Genomic DNA, 19,940 nt, shown 5'->3' with positions numbered 1-19,940 from the left:
AACATTAATACTTCATTCCCCTTAATGGTTTAATGATACATTGTTGTATGCATAATACCAGATTTTGTTTATCTGTTCATCAGAAACTGGGAGTTGGGTTGTTTCTACCTTTTGCATATTATGAATAATGCTGTGACTGTGTACAGGTGTTTTATGTGGACATATGTTTTCATTTCCCTTGGGTATCCACCTAGAATTGGAATTGGTGGATCATATTCTTTAGTGGTTTGAGGGTCTGCTAGACTGGTTTCCAAAGCAGCAACATGATTTTATTACATTCCCACTAGCAGCATGTGATGAGGGTTCCAATTTCTCCATATCCTTGCCCACACTTGTTACTGTCTTTTTTATTATAGCCATCCTAATGAGTATGAAATAGTATTTCATTATGATAAAATATATATAACATGAAATTTACTGTCTTAACCAATTTTAAGTGTGTAGTAGAGTGGTGTTAAGTGCGTTCACTTTTCTGTGTAACCATCACCACCATCCGTCTCCAGAACGTTTTCATCTTTCCAAACAGAAAATCCCTGCACGTTAAACAATAACTTTCTACTTCCTCCATTGTGGTTTTGATTTGCATTCTTTGGTTGGCTAATGATGTTGAACATCTTTTCATGTGCTTATTGGCCATGTGTATATCTTCTTGGAGAAGTGTCTGTTCAGATCTTTTGCCCATTTTTAAATGGCTTATTTATCATTTTACTGTGTTAGAATAGTGCTTTATATAGTCTAGATTCAAGTCTCTTCTCAGGTATATGATTTACAAAAATTTTCTTCCATTTTCTATGTTGTTTTGTTATTTTCTGGGTAGTGTCTTTTGATGCACCAAGAGGTTTTAATTTTCACGTTCAGTGTGCCTTTTTCTTTTCATCGGTCATACTTTTGATGTAATAGTAAGAAACTGTTGTCTTATACACAGTTCATTTAGCTTTATGGCTGTGTTTTCTTCTAAATTTTACAGTTTTAGCTTACCTCCAACTTTTCAGCTGTTCCCTTCCACATGCTCTTCTGACTCTTCTCTAGAGATCCTGCTTCTTACTCAGTCCATGAGCTGTGAAATTGGGTGCAGTACCTCGTTTGAACTTCTGTGTCTCCAAGTGCATAAGAAAGCATTTTTGTTTTGGTTCCATCATTGAATTATTTCATATCGTACTTCTTTTATGCTGCCTTCATCCTTAACTGATGTATTGGTTGTTCACCTACACTGGCTGGGAAATTTGATCAACTCTTCCTTCCTTGTCCTACTGGTGTTTCTAATATTGTGGGCAGTCTGAGTGTCCATATGGAATGTCTTATCAACATTCTAACCTTCCTTACTTTTCAGCTCCAGTGGTTATCACTTTTATCCTTTTTCAGCAAATTGTTCTCATGCCAAGATCTTGCCATTCTTCAAAAATGCTAAATGCTTATACCTGTCCTCTATTATCACCTCCTGTTCTCTTTTTCCTCTTTCTCTCTCTGTTTCCTCTCTCCCTCTTACCCATTCTCCCCTTCTTTCTTTGCTTTCCCCAATGCCCAGCCACTTTGTTTCTCCTTCCTGGCTCTGGTCTCCAACCTGTACTTGAAGTATCATCTTATCCAACATGCATAGTTAATTTCCTTTTTTCTGTATTCTTCATGTCTGTCCTGTAAATCTCTCCATGCTATTTCCTCAGCCTTTTGAACCTTCCTCACATATGTTGTTGTTCAGTCACTAAGTTGTCTGTAGCCTCATGAACCGCAGCATGCCATGCTTCCCTCTCCTTCACTGAGTTTGCTCAGACTCATTGTTCATCACATATGTTAGATGTTCAATAAATGATGAGTGAATGAATGAATGATAGAATGAGCAAAGCTTGGATCAATTTATTTAACTGTTCAGTTCCAGGGCCCTGAGAAAAATGACACCTATACAAGGAGTCACTGGTAAAAGTTCATGATATCTCAGTACTTCAGCAATATTTATACATTTCTAGTCTTTACTTCTTTTAAAAGGTACTAAACCTTTTAACACATATTTTAAACATCCACTGTGTTCTTATTTAACAATATTCTTTCTCATAGCAGATGAACTTCTATTTCATGTAGGAAATCGAGGCCAACGGATGGGAATCTTGCTTAGTATTCTCTGGCTTCTACAAGAATAATAGCATCTGTTTTCATGCTTCCCTCCTAACCCCCTATTTCAGAAGAGGATGACTTGGCCCCTTTCCCATTCTGGGCTTGTGTCTCTACTGGTATTTTGGATCTTACTCTCTCTAGCTCCTGAAGGACCTAGCTCTATTAATTATTTCTCCTCTCTCCAGTTCTTTTTTCTCTATGGCCCTTCTCTACTTAGCATGTATACTGTAAAAAAGGAAGGAAAGAAGGAAAGCAAGAATTAATACACTAACACATGTATACTCAATTTTTTTTCTTAAGCTACAGGAGTCCTCTTTCTCTTTTTTCCTACTTTGCTTTTAGTAAGCATCGTCGAAATTAGCTGTCACCATTTTCTTATGACTCATGATTAATGAACTGTTTCTCCTGAGTTAATTGACCCCCTTACTGTTAAATCAGTTTAGCCTTTATGTTACTAGTTATCTCTGAAGCATTTGACACCGTTGGCTACTTCTTCCTTTTTGAACTCTCTGCTATCTTAGCTGTGATCACATTCTATTAATATAAGGAAGCCATGTTGATTTCTTTTATAACCAAGCTTAATGGTTCCAGTGGTTCTAGGTGGACATATCCATCTCCAGTTAGGTAGGTTTGTTGAGGAGTGAAGATCTAACTTTGAGATTTACTTTGCCTTTGACAATTTCTGAGCAATTATTGTTACCACCGCCGTCATGCTGGGCTGAGTGATCGATCACAGGTGGAGCTGGATTCAGTGTGTTCTCACACGTCTTCCCTTATTTCCTATAAAGCACTGAAGCCAAAAGAATGTTTCAAAGAGATTTAATAAAGTGTTTTTAAAAGGTTCTTCTTGTTTCAGTTGAGTTTATTATGACGTTTTTGTATAATAATGAAAGACTGAGAATAACAGAAATGTTCATCAATAGGGGAATGTGTGGATTGTTGCTGTTGTTCAGTTGCTAAACCATGTCTGACTCTTTGCGACTCCATGGATGGCAGCACACCACACTTCCTTGTCCTTCACTGTCTCCCTGAGTTTGCTCAAGCTCATGTCCATTGAGCCACTGATGCCATCCAATCATCTCATCCTCTGTTGCCCCCTTGTCTTCTTACCCTTTATCTTGCCCAGCATCAAGGTTTTTTCCAATGAGTCGACTCTTCACATCAGGTGGCCAAAGTATTCGGAGCCTCAGCCTCAGCATCAGTCCTTCCAATGAACATTTTGGGTTGTTTGGCTTTAGGATTCACTGGTTTGATCTCTTTGCTGTCCAAGGGACTCTGAAGAGTCTTCTCCAGCACAACAGTTGGAAAGCATCAGTTCTTCAGCACTGAGCCTTCTTTATGGTCCAGCTCTCACATCCGTACATGACTACTGCAAAAACCATTGCTTTGGCTATTCAGACCTTTGTCAGATAAGTGATGTCTCTGGTTTGTAGTACGCTGTCTAGGTTTGTCATAACTTATCTTCTAAGGAGCAAGCGTCTTTTAATTTCATGGCTACAGTCACTGTCTGCAGTGATTTTGGAGCCCATGGGAATGAAATCTGTTACTGTTTCCACTTTTCCATCATCTATTGGCTGCAAAGTGATGAGACCAGATGCTATGATCTTCGTTTTTTGAATGTTGACTTTTAAGCCAGCTTTTTCACTTTCCTCTTTCACCCTCATCAAGAGGCTCTAGTTCCTCTTCGCTTTCTACATTATGTCATATCCATACATAGGATAATAGGCACTAGTAAAATGAATGAAGCAGATCTAGGTGTATTGATGATGTCTAGAAAAAAAAATCAAGGAGCAGTTCTATTACTTTATCTGTCATCTATCTCATAATTTGTAAGGGGGAAGAAACACTACGGAACAGAACTATGTATAAATGTTTAACAATTGGTATCTACTCATCAGACCATTATGAGTGAGTTCATCTGAGGACTGGAAATGGAGGGTGTTATGAATTACTTTATTTATCTTTAATATTTCTGTTTTGTAATAGGACAATAATGATTTTGAGAATTTTAAATGTAGAAAAAAATATCAGCTTATGACCTATTCTTATGTGTCTTGCTCTCCTTCCTCTAGCTTCATGGGCTACAATCTTTGCATGTTTTCATTTTCCTTCCAAACTCTAGCCACTCTTCTGAATCCCCTTAGTGGGCATCTCCTATCTTAATCCTGTTTATCCCTCAAGAGTCACCTTTGGTTCCCACTAAGCATTGCTGGATTACTCAGACATATTTTATTATTAATGTTTTCCCTCTGTGTTCCCATGTCACCCTGGGAAATCTTTAGTCACTGGTGTCTGGAGCAGGAGCTGTTATTTGATTTTGTATTCCATGGACCTGAGTGGAGTACTCAGCACATGGTAGAAATTCATTAAAAGGGGTTTCAGTGTTAAAATAATAAAGCATCAAATTTGGAGTAGATCTTCTTAATACCAGCAAGTCCTTTTTTGTAGGTTGTCGTATTATGCTGTTTTCCTTGAAGCTCTGTGTGAAGATACATGTTTTAATTAAACTGCAGTTTATATCTCAGGATGTGCTGAGTTTATATTTGATAGGCTATTCTAATTGAACTCCAGGCAGTTTATTTAAATGTAATATGATTTCTTTAATTATAATTGTAGGATGGAGAGTGATAATTTCATACTTCATTGTAACACAAAACAATATGGAGTATTTTTATACTATCTTCAAATGCTTTAATTAAAGAAGACCTGCATTTGGGTGTTTCAAAATGTGTTCTCTTGACCCAAGCAGAAGGATAAACAAAAATTAATGTTTCTTTTGCATATAAACTGCTTGCCTGACAGTTTGTTTTCTTTTTAGGTTCAACAGATAGATCGTGTAGTGGAAGTTGTGGAGGAAACAATTAAAGGTAAGTGTTGAAAGTGAGATAATGTGTATGTTGTTTGAACTGTATCATAGATGAAGTAGATCTAAGTGTATTGATGATGTATAGAAAAAAATCAGGGGACAGGTCTGTTACCTTATCTGTCACCTATCTCATAGTTTGTAAGTGGGAACAAACACTACGGAACAACTCTGCATAAATATTTAACACTTGGTATCTACTCATCAAACTGTAAAGTGATTTCACCTGAGGAGTGGTATTAGGGGGTGTTATGAGTGAGATAATGTATATGTTTGAAATATATCATGAAGGTACTATACTTAACATTTGTTAAGCATTTTTATGAAAGTTATTGTTGGACAAAAATCATAAAATTTTGTCCTTGCCTGCTTCGTGCACTGACCAGTCCAATATGGAAGGCATATGTTTGTTTGTCGTTTTATTTTAGTGTAAAATAGACTTCATTTGAATCTGGGATCAGGAAGATAGGATTTAATCTTAAAATAAGGAAATGGCTTTATTTGCTCTTTTTTTTCGGTTTTATTGAGGTACAATTGACATTTTTTGCTTGCTTTTATATCACGTAATTAGTTGTAGTCATTCCTTCTGACAGTACTCAGTTTTGATTTCTCTTCTATATGTAATTTTTGTATTTACACCAGAAAATAGAATTACGCTTTGTTTTATTAGGCAGTATTCTTTGAAATAGATTCTTATTGAAGCCACTGAGGAATAAACCATTCTTAATTCTGTAAATTGATTTGTAAATATTTTAATCTACTTCTGTTAGATTAGCACGAATGAAAACTGATAATATGATATTAAAATATTAAGTGAATTGAGGTTCTCGCTTAAAATTTTAACCATTTTTTTTAGTAAATGCAAATTTGTTTTTTTTTTTTTTAAAAGTCTACTTCCACAAAGTTGATATTTTTAACCACATACTTTTCCTGCTGGATGGTATTTCCTACCTTCTACATGCTGTTATTCATTAATTTTGAATCTTTAATTTACTGTTGTTGAGTTGCTAAGTTGTGTCTGGCTCTTTGCAACCCCATTGACTGCAGCACTCCAGGCTCCTCTGTCCTCTACTATCTCCCAGAGTTTGCTCAAATTCATCTTCATCAAGTCAGTGATGTTATTTAACCATCTCATCCTCTGCTGCCCCCTTCTTTTACCTTCAGTCTTTCTCAGCATCAGGGTCTTTTCCATTGAGTTGCCTGTCTGCATCAGGTGGCAAAGTATTGAAGCTTCAGCTTCAGCAAAAGTCCTTCCAATGAATATTCAGGGTTGTTTGCCTTTAGGATTGACTGGTTTAATCTCCTTGCTATCCAAGGAACTCATAAGAGTCTTCTCCAACACCACAATTAAATGGCATCAGTTCTTGGGCACTCAGCCTTCTTTATGGTCCAGATTTATTTAATTTATTATATGATCACAGAATATGAGAATTTTAGACTTACATGTTAGTCTGCCTTGAAATTTTGAGATAAAATGAAATATCAGGATTAAAACTTTGTAGCAGTGGTAAGTTGGAAACTTTTTTTCAAACCATACTTCAGCCCTATCTTATGAGGTCTAGAAGTACTAGCATTTATTGTGCACTTACAGGGTGACAGGCACTATACTAAGCATGGAGTAAGTCATTTCAGTATTTTACAACAGTGCTGTGAAGTGAGTACGTCTGTTTTCCTCATTTTTCAGAAGAGGAAGTTTGGACACAGGGTTATATAGGTAGTAAATGGTGGAGTTGGAATCTGAATCTAAGCATTATGACTGATGGCCCTGCTCTTAAATTTGCCACTCCATTCACACTCTACTATGACTGCTCTGCTCTCTCCTGGTTGAGAATCACTACCTTAACAGTTGTTCAGTTGAGCTTCTTAAAGTAGTGTTTCAGGATGCTTGAGGATTCTATTGCTTGTCTTGAGTACCTGGCACATACTGTTGTTGTTGTTAAGTCACTCAGTTGTGTCTGACTCTTTGTGACCCCACAGACTGTAACCCACCAAGCTCCTCTGTCCATGGGATTTCACAGGCAAGAACACTGGACTGGATTGCCACTTCCTTCTCCAGGGAATATTCAGGAATATTCCCAACCCAGGGCTCGAACCTACTTCTGCATTGGCAGACAGGTTCTTTACCACTGAACCATCTCGGAAGCCCTCCAGGCATATACTAGTCCCTAAATTATATTATAAAAAAACTAAATGACAGTGAAGACAGGAGAAAAATCTAGCAGACTATGGGTGTGGCTATGACTTTTTAGATGATATACCAAAGAGGGACTGTCTGTGAAGGATAATTGATAAGTTGAACCTCGATAAAATTAAAAACTTCTGCTCTGCAAAAGATAGCATCAAGAGAATGGGAAGATGATCTATAGACTTTTGTAAAAGACATACCAGGTTAACTGTAATCTAAAGTACACAAAATACCTCTTAAAACCCAGCAATTGGAAAATAAACAACCTGATGAAGAAATGGGCCAGTGACTGTATCAGAAACGTCCAAAGATACACAGGTGGAAAATAACCATATGAAAAGATGCTTCACATCATATGTCATCAGGGATGATACCAACCAGCCTCTTTGCTCCAGGAGTTAACTCATTAGTACAGATTCAGATTTGCTTGAAAGGAGCTTATTATGAATAACAAAAGATGCCCCTCCCACTGCTGTCACTCAGGAAATAATAAGAGTTTTAGGAAATCGGTACCAGGAATGAGGGATGGTTATGTATTTCTGTATCACAGTATCACAGAAGGCGTATCACTTCCAGGTTGGTTTAATTAGGGATAGCCTCTCACTGAAGAGTTTTGCTTAAGTAGATTTATTGGAGAGATTGTAGTTGAGTTTTTGATAGTCTACAGCAAGAGTTGAGTTGAAGATGAAGTTGATGTGGAGTTGATGTGGGTGTTCACTGGCAGGTTGGTTTGAGATAGGAAGGTTGAGGATTTAAATTTTAGTAATACAAATCGGGAAAGGAGTATGTCCAGGCAGTACATTGTCACCCTGCTTATTTAATTTATATTCAGAGTACATCATGCGAAATGCTGGACTGGATGAAGCACAAGCTGGAATCAAGATTGCTGGGAGAAATATCAATAACCTCAGATATGCAGATGACACCACCCTTGTGGCAGAAAGCGAAGAACTAAAGAGCCTCTTGATGAAAGTGAAAGAGGAGAGTGAAAAAGCTGGCTTAAAACTCAACATTCAGAAAACTAAGATCATGACATCCGGTCCCATCACTTAATGGCAAATAAATGAGGAAACAGTGAAAACAGTGACAGGTGTTAGTTTTGGGGGCTCCAAAATCACTGCAGATGGTGATTGCAGCCATGAAATTAAAAGACAGTTTTTCCTTGGAAGAAAAGCTATGACCAACCTAGACAGCTTATTAAAAAACAGAGACATTACTTTGCCAACAAAGGTCCGTCTAGTCAAACTTTGGTTTTTCTAGTAGTCATATATGGATGGGAGAGTTGGACTATAAAGAAAGGTGAGCGCTGAAGAATTGATGCTTTTGAAATGTGGTGTTGGAGAAGACTCTTGAGAGTCCCTTGGACTGCAAGGAGATCCAACCAGTCCATCCTAAAGGAAATCAGTCCTGAATATTCATTAGAAGGACTGATGCTGAAGCTGAAACTCCAGTACTTTGGCCACCTGATGTGAAGAACTGATTCATTGAAAAAGACCCTGATGCTGGGAAAGATTGAAGGCAGGAGGAGAAGGGGATGAAAGAGGATGAGATGGTTGGATGGCATCACCGACTCAATGGACTTGAGTTTGAGTAAACTCTGGGGCTGGTGATAGACCGGGAGGCTTGGCATGCTACAGTCCATGGGGTCACAAAGAGTTGGACACGACTGAGTGACTGAATCGAACTGAATACAAGAGAATTTTAGAGGCAGAAGAAACAATTTTGATAGATGTCCTTAGCTTGCAGATCAGGAAGCTGATCTAGAAAGGAGTTGTGTGACTCATCTGAGATCTTCTGGTTAATGGAAATTTGGGACTGATTTTTCCATTCTTTGCTTTCTATTTCTTCTGCCAATCCTTACTTTCATTAAGACAGCACAAGTTAGTGAAATAATGTGGTCCTTGTAACAGTAACTACTTTCTGTCTGTCTTTCAGTAAGTTATTTCTCTGAGGCTCAGTTTAAAATGGAGAGGATTAAATGGGTAAGACTTTTGAAATACCTGGGATATACTAGGGGGAAATTCTTGTGTATTTATTTCTACCTCTTTAATACTTAGGCTGCTGGAATAATCTAACTCACCTTCAATAGCAGAGATACTCCTTTCAATTGGACTGTGCATACGGCCCTCATGTGCTGGAAATGCTTTCCTCTCCTGCATGTGTACCTTCAATGGTTGCCTGTTACCTACCAAGTTAACTGATGACTTCTGCCTCATTCCGCCATTTCCACTGTTTCTTCCATCACTTCCATACTAAGCCTTTTGCTCCAGCCAACTGGACTGTTTGATGTGTCTTGTATATTATTTGCAATTTGCTCTACATTTGTCTTAGGAACTTACACATAAGCAGAGAAGTTCTGTTTCCCTGCGAGACCCATTCCCTGCCCTTCCCCACCTCGATGTGTGTCCATGGAGGCAGACCTGTGTGGACTACGGTAGGATCCTTGTTACCTCGTGTCTAGTTGCATTTCTCTAGTTAGAGGTGTGATTAGAGTATGAAATGGGAAGATTCATTCCCTTCTCTCAGTTCTTTCTTTCCTGCTCATCCTAACCCGAAGGTCGTAACTCCTATCAGGTGGCCCTCTCTAGTCATCTGTTTTTCTCCTGGTTCCTGTAACTCTTCTTTTCCTTTGCTTTTTCAGGCCCAAAGCTGGAAACAGCATCCTGTTGTTGCTTGCCTGAGACTCTTTCATTGTCTCTTGTTGGTCTTCCTAACCTTGCCAAACTTCAGTAATTAGTGCCTTTATTAAAATCTCTTCCATTATGCAGTGTGCCATCTGCTTTGCTGGGACCCTGGTTGATAAATGCTCAGTGGACAAGAAGGCTCTGCTCAGAAGGGCCAGATGGAATACAGGCTGACTAGGGGATTCTGCTGTAACTGTTTTCTTTCTACATTTGATTCCTGTTGGGCTCCTTCATATGTTTTCCTTGATGGGGATTTGGACATGCAGCCTCTACCACAGCAAGTTTGCATTGTTTTTGCATTATATGAAGTCATGTTTTTTTAAAAAACATATTAATAAGAAACATTGGTGACAAAATATTTGCATCTATTGTACTGGATTGGGCAAAATGTTCATTCAGGATTTTCTGTAAGACGTTATTGAAAAACCCAAACGAATGTTTTGGCCAACCCAGATACTTATAGTAAAACTGTATAAAGCATATTCCTTTTGTGTCTCTCTTGGTTGGAAGAAAATGGAGAATTTAAGTTAACACTTAAAGACTTCTCAATGTTTAACACTGCTGTTGCTAAGTTGCTTCAGTCGTGTCTGACTCTGTGCGATCCCATAGACAGAAGCCCACCAGGCTCCCCCGTCCCCAGGATTCTCCAGGCAAGAACACTGGAGTGGGTTGCCATTTCCTTCTCCAATGCATGAAAGTGAAAAGTGAAAGTGAAGTCGCTCAGTCGTGTCCGACTCTTAGCAACCCCATGGACTGCAGCCTACCAGGCTCCGCCATCCATGGGATTTTCCAGGCAAGAGTACTGGAGTGGGGTGACATTGGTGGCCTGAAAATACCATCCGTATATATCATTTGCTTTAAGAGAGACTAAATTATAATGACTTTAGGATTTTCTTCTGTGTCATCTTCATAGTTCAACAAGATATGTAGCTGAAGCTAATGGAAGGAGTAGAGTATTTAAAGGATATCAGTTCAGTTCAGTTCACTCGCTCAGTCAGGTCCGACAATGCGACCCCATGAATCGCAGCATACCAGGCTTCCCTGTCCATCACCAACTCCCAGAGTTTACTCAAACTCATGTCCATCAAGTCGGTGATGCATCCAGCCATCTCATCCTCTGTCGTCCCCTTCTCCTCACGCCCTCAATCCCTCCCAGCATCAGGGTCTTTTCGAATGAGTCAACTCTTCGCCTGAGGTGGCAAAAGTACTGGAGTTTCAGCTTTAGCATCATTCCTCCCAAAGAACACCCAGGACTGATCTCCTTCAGAATGGACTGGTTGGATCTCCTTGCAGTCCAAGGGACTCACAAGAGTCTTTTCCAAAACCACAGTTCAAAAGCATCAGTTCTTCAGTGCTCAGCTTTCTTCACAGTCCAAATCTCACATCCATACATGACCACTGGAAAAACCATAGCCTTGACTAGACGGACCTTTGTTGGCAAAGTGATATCGCTGTTTTTTTGAATACGCTATCTAGGTTGGTGATAACTTTCCTTCCAAGGAGTAAGTGTCTTTTAATTTCATGGCTGCACTCACCATCTGCAGTGATTTTGGAGCCCAGAAAAATAAAGTCTGACACTGTTTCCACTGTTTCCCCATCTATTTGGCATGAAGTGATGGGACCAGATGCCATGATCTTCGTTTTCTGAATGTTGAATTTTAAGCCAACTTTTTCACTCTCCTCTTTCACTTTCATCAGGAGGCTTTTTAGTTCCTCTTCACTTTCTGCCATAAGGGTGGTGCCATCTGCATATCTGAGGTTATTGATATTTCTCCGGGCAGTCTTGATTCCAGCTTGTGCTTCTTCTAGCCCAGCGTTTCTCATGATATACTCTGCATATAAGTTAAATAAGCAGGGTGACAATATACAGCCTTGACGTACTCCTTTTCCTATTTGGAACCAGCCTGTTGTTCCATGTCCAGTTTGAACTGTGGCTTCCTGACCTGCATATACATTTCTCAAGAGGCAGGTCAGGTGGTCTGGTATTCCCATCTCTTTCATAATTTTCCACAGTTTATTGTGATCCACACAGTCAAAGGCTTTGGCATAGTCAATAAAGCAGAAATAAATGTTTTTCTGGAACTCTCTTGCTTTTTCGATGATCCAGCGGATGTTGGCAATTTGATCTCTGGTTCCTCTGCCTTTTCGAAAACCAGCTTGAAAATCTGGAAGTTCATGGTTCACATATTGCTGAAGCCTGGCTTGGAGAATTTTGAGCATTACTTTACTAGCTTGTGAGATGAGTGCAATTGTGCGGTAGTTTGAGCATTCTTTGACATTGCCTTTCTTTGGAATTGGAATGAAAACTGACCTTTTCCAGCCCCGTGGCCACTGCTGAGTTTTCCAGACTTGCTGGCATATTGAATGCAGCACTTTCACAGCATCATCTTCGAGGATTTGAAACAGCTCAACTGGAATTCCATCACCGCCACTAGCTTTGTTTGTAGTGATGCTTTCTAAGGCCCACTTGACTTCACATTCCAGGATGTCTGGCCCTAGGTGAGTGATCACACCATTGTGATTATCTGGATCGTGAAGATGTTTTTTGTACAGTTCTTTTGTGTATTCTTGCCACCTCCTCTTAATATCTTCTGCTTCTGTTAGGTCCAGACCATTTCTGTCCTTTATCGAGCCCATCTTTGCATGAAATGTTCCCTTGGTATCTCTGATTTTTTTGAAGAGATCTCTAGTCTTTCCCATTCTGTTGTTTTCCTCTATTTCTTTGCACTGATCGCTGAAGAAGGCTTTCTTATCTCTCTTTGCTATTCTTTGGAACTCTGCATTCAGATGCTTATATCTTTCCTCTTCTCCTTTTCTTTTCGCTTCTCTTCTTTTCACGGCTATCTGTAAGGCCTCCTCAGACAGCCATTTTGCTTTTTTGCATTTCTTTTCCATGGGGATGGTCTTGATCCCTGTCTCCTGTACAATGTCACAATCCTCTATCCACAGTTCATCAAGCACTCTGTCTATCAGATCTAGTTCTTTAAATCTATTTCTCACTTCCACTGCATAATCATAAGGGATTTGATTTAGGTCATACCTGAATGGTCTAGTGGTTTTCCTTACTTTCTTCAATTTAAGTCTGAATTTGGTAATAAGGAGTTCATGATCTGAGCCACAGTCAGCTCCTGGTCTTTTTTATGTTGACTCTATAGACCTTCTCCCTCTTTGGCTGCAAAGAATATAATCAATCTGATTTTGGTGTTGACCATCTGGTGATGTCCATGTGTAGAGTCTTCTCTCATGTTGTTGGAAGAGGGTGTTTGCTATGACCAGTGTGTTCTCTTAGCAAAACTCTATTAGCCTTTGCCCTGCTTCATTCCGTACTCTAAGGCCAAATTTGTCTGTTACTCCAGGTGTTTCTTGACTTCCTACTTTTGCATTCTAATCCCCTATAATGAAAAGATCATCTTTTTTGGGTGTTATTTCTAGAAAGTCTTGTAGGTCTTCATAGAACCGTTCAACTTCAGTTTCTTCAGCATTACTGGTTGGGGCATGGGCTTGAATTACTGTGATATTGAATGGTTTGCCTTGGAAACAAACAGAGATCATTCTGTCATTTTTGAGATTGCATCCAAGTACTGCATTTCGGACTCTTTTGTTGACCATGATGGCTACTCCATTTCTTCTAAGGGATTCCTGTCCGCAGTCATAGATATAATGGTTATCTGAGTTAAATTTACCCATTCCAGTCCATTTTAGTTCACTGATTCCTAGAATGTCGACGTTCCCTCTTGCCATCTCCTGTTTGATCACTTCAAATTTACCTTGATTCATGGACCTAGCAGTCCAGGTTCCTATACAATATTGCTCTTTACAGCATCGGACCTTGCTTCTGTCACCAGTCAGATCCACAACTGGGTTTTGCTTTTGTTTTGGCCCCATCCCTCCATTCTTTCTGGAGTTATTTCTCCACTGATCTCTAGTAGCATATTGGGCACTTACCGACCTGGGGAGTTCCTCTTTCAGTATCCTATCATTTTGCCTTTTCATACTGTTCATGGGGTTATCAAGGCAAGAATACTGAAGTGGTTTGCCATTCCCTTTTCCAGTGGACCACATTCTGTCAGACCTCTCCACCATGACCCGCCCGTCTTGGGTGGCCCCACACGGCATGGCTTAGTTTCATTGAGTTGGACAAGGCTGTGGTCCATGCAATCAGATTGGCTAGTTTTCTGTGATTATGGTTTCAGTGTGTCTGCCCTCTGATGCCCTCTCGCAACACCTACCATCTTACTTGGGTTTCTTTTACCTTGGTCGTTGGGTATTTCTTCACGGCTGCTCCAGCAAAGCGCAGCTGCTGCTCCTTACCTTGGATGAGGGGTATCTCCTCACGGCCGCCCTTCCTGACTTTGAACGTGGAGTAGCTCCTGTAGGCCCTCCTGCGCCTGCAGCCGCTGCTCCTTGCACTTTTGGTTGTAAATTAAAAGATTTACATTTCCTTAAAAAATAATCATGAGCACCTTAGTCATGTTTCATATGATCATTAAAGCCCCCACTCCCTTTTTGGTACAAAAGCTTTGAAGGAAATGCAAATCTAAGCATTTTTTTCTGATATATGAAATCCTCTAAACAAAAGTAATATTTATAAAATGTTTTAATCTGTGTAAAAGATAGCCTAACCAGGTAACTTAAAATGTTTGTAAATAAATATTGCATATTGAAAATAGAAAAAATGTTTTTACTGTTATGTCATATTTCTTCCCTCATCAGTCTCTAGTAAAGGAGGCCTTTGTTATTTTATCTGTTTTGTTGGTATTTCATTTAGTCTAATTCCAGATGCCTCCAGTGTTGATAATTCAAAACTTTCCAATATGGTACAATCTGCAAGTTTAATTGATTTCCATTTCTTCTGACTTCTTGGTAATTGATGTGGTCCTGGATTAGATTGACCTGAATTCCCAGGGTACTTCACCGAACAGTTCTTTCTTATGTAACACATTGCTATTAATCTTTACTCTCTCAGAATTGTATGTTGCATTTGTTACTGATTTAGAATATAAACTTTTTGTGAATTGAGACTGCAAGGCAGAACTGTCTCAAGTATAGTTTTATCAGTGTTAATGACTGAGGAACCTCCTTGTAAAGTCCAATGAAAATTTTCTTGAAGATGTTTCAAACTTAATGAGCAAGTGACCTGAGCTTGAATAAGTAGTCTCGTACACCTGGGATAGTATTGGATCACAGGTAGAATTGGATCACATCTGCTTTTTCAGTATTTGCTATTCAGAGGCAGGAGAGTTCCAGAAAAACATCTATTTCTGCTTTATTGACTATGCCAAAGCCTTTGACTGTGTGGATCACAATAAACTGTGGAAAATTCTGAAAGAGATACGAATACCAGACCACTTGAGAAATCTGTATGCAGGTCAGGAAGCAACAGTTCGAACTGGACATGGAACAACAGACTGGTTCCAAACAGGAAAAGGAGTGTGTCAAGGCTGTATATTGCCACCCTGCTTATTTAACTTATATGCAGAGTACATCATAAGAAATGCTGGACTGGAAGAAACACAAGCTGGAATCAAGATTGCCGGGAGAAATATCAAGAACCTCAGATATGCAGATGACACCACCCTTATGGCAGAAAGTAAAGAGGAAGTAAAAAGCCTCTTGATGAAAGTGAAAGAGGAGAGTGAAAAAGTTGACTTAAAGCTCAACATTCAGAAAATGAAGATCATGGCATCTGGTCCTGTCACTTCATGGGAAATAGATGGGGAAACAGTGGAAATAGTGCCAGACTTTATTTTTTGGGGCTCCAAAATCACTGCAGATGGTGACTACAGCCATGAAATTAAAAGACACTTACTCCTTGGAAGAAAAGTTATGAGCAACCTAGACGGCATATTCAAAAGCAGAGACATTACTTTGCCGACTAAGGTCCGTCTAGTCAAGGCTATGGTTTTTCCTGTGGTCATGTATGGATGTGAGAGTTGGACTGTGAAGAAGGCTGAGTGCCAAAGAATTGCTGCTTTTGAACTGTGGTGTTGAAGAAGACTCTTGAGAGTCTCTTGGACGGCAAGGAGATCAGCCCTGGGATTTCTTTGGAAGGAATGATGCTAAAGCTGAGACTGCAGTACTTTGGCCACCTTATGTGAAGAGTTGACTCATTGGAAAAGACTCTGATGCTGGGAGGGATTGGGGGCTGGAGGAAAAGGGGACGACCGAGGATGAGATTGCTGGATGGCATCACTGACTCAATGGACGTGAGTCTGAGTGAACTCTGGGAGATGGTGATGGACAGGGAGGCCTGGTATGCTGCAATTCATGGGGTTGCAAAGAGTCAGACACGACTGAGCGACTGAACTGAACTGAAAATAATTTTCTTGATTTTTCAAAATATGCTTTGAAAGGGCACTCCTACACAGCCTCTCATTATGTGTAATCTCTGCTGTAGTTACTATAGTTTGAATATAGTGGAAAAAGGTGGATGTTGCTTCTACATGTTGTGAACACTTTCCAGTGTCCCTGGTGCAGTTAGATAGGTGATAACTTCTTCCTCCTGATAACTAAAGGAGCCAGAATTTATTGCAGTCCTTTTTTTTTTTTTTTTTCATAAGCCTGTTTGTTTTACCTGTATGTTCTGTGTTAACCTGTGATTACAGGTTGGTAAGCATTGCATTTTTGCCTCCTTTGATGTGTCAGTTGATGTTCTCTCCATCCTCTTTCCTTTCTCACCTCTCCTTTAGTTTTCCTGAATAACCATAGTCATCTACCTTTACTTATTTGTCCTCTATATTTCTTGTCTGTCCTAGAATGAAGTTTTTATTCATCATATCTCTTTTAGATAGCACTGTTCAAATCATAATAGTTTTAGGAATAAGACCAAGGAAATTTCTTTATGACCCCAAACAGCCAAGTTCTCCCATAAGACTGTAAGTTGATTTCTTCACATCACTTTATTCTATAATAGATGGTTTGGAATAATGACTGGATAGGACTGTTCATGAGAGGAAACCACTGTGTCTTGTCTGGATATCTATAACTTTATAAATTATCAATCCTGTTTCTAGCCACAGAAATAATAAGCGGTCCCAGTATTATTTATCTGCTTCAAAAATAGCCAAGAGATGCTCTCCCAAGAGTCTTCTTTAAACATGGGATATAGTTGCATTTATTTTATTTTTGAAAATAAAAGTAGTTAAAGAACTTTAAGTTGGTCAAATACTTTTCTGCCATTAAAGCTTTTAAAACTCAAATGAATAAGTATGTTTCCCAGGTGAATTCTGCTATGCTAACTTCAGTGTTTTATATGTTTTCATTGTGTTAATATAATTACTCTACTTTGTGTGTTATCACTTATATTTTCTATTCAGAGATGCATGATCTTATGGTTTGCAGCTACCTTTACTGATAATGGGATTTATTGATATGAAGACTTGGGTGTTTCATTAACTTCGATTTCTTTATTCCAGAGTGGGAGTGGGGTGGGTGCATAGTGTTGATTAGTTCATCAGGTTGATGATTGTAACATAGTTTTCACATAACTGTTATAATGAATCACTGGAGTTGATTGTTCAAAACAAGGAAAGGAAATTACTTTAAGTTTGAACTTCTCAGGCTTCCCATGACCCAGCCCATGTGTTTGTGGTCTCAGTGATCTGTCTGGTAAAGCAGCTTCATCCTTCCTTGTTTAAATATTAACAAAGACTTGCCTGCTGTGAAAATTGGGTTTACATGTTAACTCTTTGCAAAGTTTGATACTGCCTTGGCAGATTGCAGATTGTTGAATTCTCTAAAAATGCATTATTGTATTCTAAACTTTTGTGAGTGCTGTTCATGTTAAATCAGTTTATAAAGTTTGAACATCAGTCACATTAATTATGTCTGTAATAATTTTCTTTTCAAGTATTTGGTATTCTCAGATGTAAAGGTCTCCGAGTCCTGTAGTTCCAATTTCTGTTTACTCTACTTTATGGAGAAAGAAATGGCAACCCACTCCAGTACTTTTACCTGGAAAATCTCATGGACGGAGGAGCCTGGTAGGCTACAGTCCATGGGGTCGCAAAGAGTCAGACACGACTAAGCAACTTCACTTCACTTCGCTACTTTCTTTAGTAATGCCAAGTAGATCAATTAATCCTATTTTGAGGCTCTCATAGAAGTCCTTAAAATTAATATAATTTAAAAAACTTCAATGTACCTAAGTTCTTTTATTGTAACTATCTTTTTAGAGAATTAGCATGTGGTACACTGCTTTTATACTCTGCTTGTGTATATGTGCTTTCTTACTATTTGGAAAAGTTTGTCTTCATTTAAAGACTCTACTATTTTTGTTTAGTAAAATGTGGCAAGAATAGTTAAGACTGTAAACTTAGGGAAAATAATCCTAGCAGCTTTATTACATTTTTTAAATAGAGAGTAAAATTGTGGGTTGATTGTGGTGTTGTCTGTTTCAATATGACTGTCAGCAAAATAGTAAATTGTATTGGTAATTCTTCTTTAGTACTTTATAGCTGAGTTCTATAAAAATAGAAACACAAAGTGAAAAACCATGTCAGATCATGTTAGAGGTGTACTATCTTAAACCCCAGGAGCAAAAAATACATAAAATTTTGACATCTTTGAAAATTTTCTTAAAAATATTTTATAGCCAGTAAAATCATATATCACAGACAAGTGAGAAAACTGGCAACATAGAGTAATTTGATGGCTCAGATGTTACTGGACAGGAAATTGAAATCTGATCCTCTCTTTTTCTTGAACATTTTGATAGAAGAATTTACTTAATGAGACAAGCTGTAGGTTGTCTTCTATTAGGTGATGTCCTTGGCCCTTCCTTAGAAAATTTAATCTTGCTAGCAACTGATGTTGAGAAAGAATGCTCAGTTAATATTAAAGTTTTGTATCTAATGTTTGAAGATGCACATATTTTCTTTGAAAACATCATCTCATAACCCTCTACAAAGCATACAGCATACATGCAGCCATTACTTCGGAGACTGCAAGAATAAACACCAATTTCACTTACTTACTAGTTTGAGGATGGAAAAATTCATTTGCAGAATCTCCAGTTAGGAGATCAACTATGGATGGATTTTTAAGTAGGAACTTAATCAGTACTACTGTTTTATAACAAAGCATATGCTGCATTAAGTAAGAAAGAAATAGTAATTGAAATGTCTTCATAAAAGATGCTGTCCAACACATGAAATCTTTATTGTAACTGAAAATACAAGTGCACCATTTCTTTAAGCTGCCCTGAAGTCTGGTGCTGTAATGGGTGAGAATCATGGATTGAGACTATGCAGGGTTATGCTGAAATACTTGGCTCTGATGCTCACAGTGTCATGTTTAACAACCCACACAAGCTCCTTGGTTCTCCATTTCCTGGGCCATAAATTGTAGGATATGGTAGGTCCCTTCAACTCGGAAATTTTAGGAGTGTTGGGAGTCTGCAATATAAAATGAGCTTCTGAGCCCATCATTAGAAGGAAATGGTGACATTTTGGACAGTGATCTCTAGCAAAAGTTACTGTAATGTCGGTAGCTTTTTCTCGCAGCCTAATCTCCACATGCCAGATTTTCCTTTTTTCCCCTATGTTGTCTTACTTACAAAATGAATCTGAAGGCATTTGTGGCAGACACACTGTGCATTTTTCTTCTCTGTGTCCTCATATTCTCCAGTGAAGAGGGTCTTGAATAAAGACAGTTCCCTCAGTCCTTTGCCCTTATTCCATTCCCTGGTATCACCCTCCTAGGTGATGACAGGCTGTGTACTTCCCAGTGTTGCTTAAGAGTTTCCTGCTTCTCTAAAGCAACTTTCAGTTCTACCCTGGGGCGTGTTTTATTTTGGGGCTTTGAGACAGATACTTTGTATCTTGCTGGCTGGGATTGCTGGGGGGGGGGGGGGGAGGTAATTTGAGAGGATTTAATGTAAGGCATGAACTTCACTTGCAGCAGTGATTCTCTAGAGTGTTTGCTGGGAGGGGGACCCTTCGCCAGAATGGCAAGATAGTAGGTTCTTTTATTTGAACCTGGGGAAGCCAGGGGGCCTGGAGACTGCCACATGGCCTCTCACCTGGATTCATTGCCTTGTGAGTCACTGGTATGATGCTCAGGATCCTGTCACTCAGGTGTCCTGGGGTGAGAAGATAGCCAT

At 39.0% G+C, this 19,940-nt stretch overlaps 1 protein-coding gene across 1 annotated transcript in view; it reads left to right on the top strand.

Annotated features, from left to right (window-relative positions):
* CDKAL1 (CDK5 regulatory subunit associated protein 1 like 1) overlaps nt 1-19,940 on the top strand; it is a 609,083-nt gene that overhangs the window by 185,287 nt on the left and 403,856 nt on the right. Inside the window, exon 7 of the mRNA XM_068960663.1 lies at nt 4,925-4,973. Coding sequence (XP_068816764.1) covers nt 4,925-4,973 — 49 coding nt within the window. The remainder of the gene's footprint in view (nt 1-4,924; nt 4,974-19,940) is intronic.

This window comes from Capricornis sumatraensis, chromosome 22, assembly GCF_032405125.1.
Source record: "Capricornis sumatraensis isolate serow.1 chromosome 22, serow.2, whole genome shotgun sequence".
Taxonomy (NCBI): domain Eukaryota; kingdom Metazoa; phylum Chordata; class Mammalia; order Artiodactyla; family Bovidae; genus Capricornis; species Capricornis sumatraensis.
Note: the sequence above shows the minus strand (reverse complement) of the source record. Positions and strands in the feature narration are given on the sequence as shown.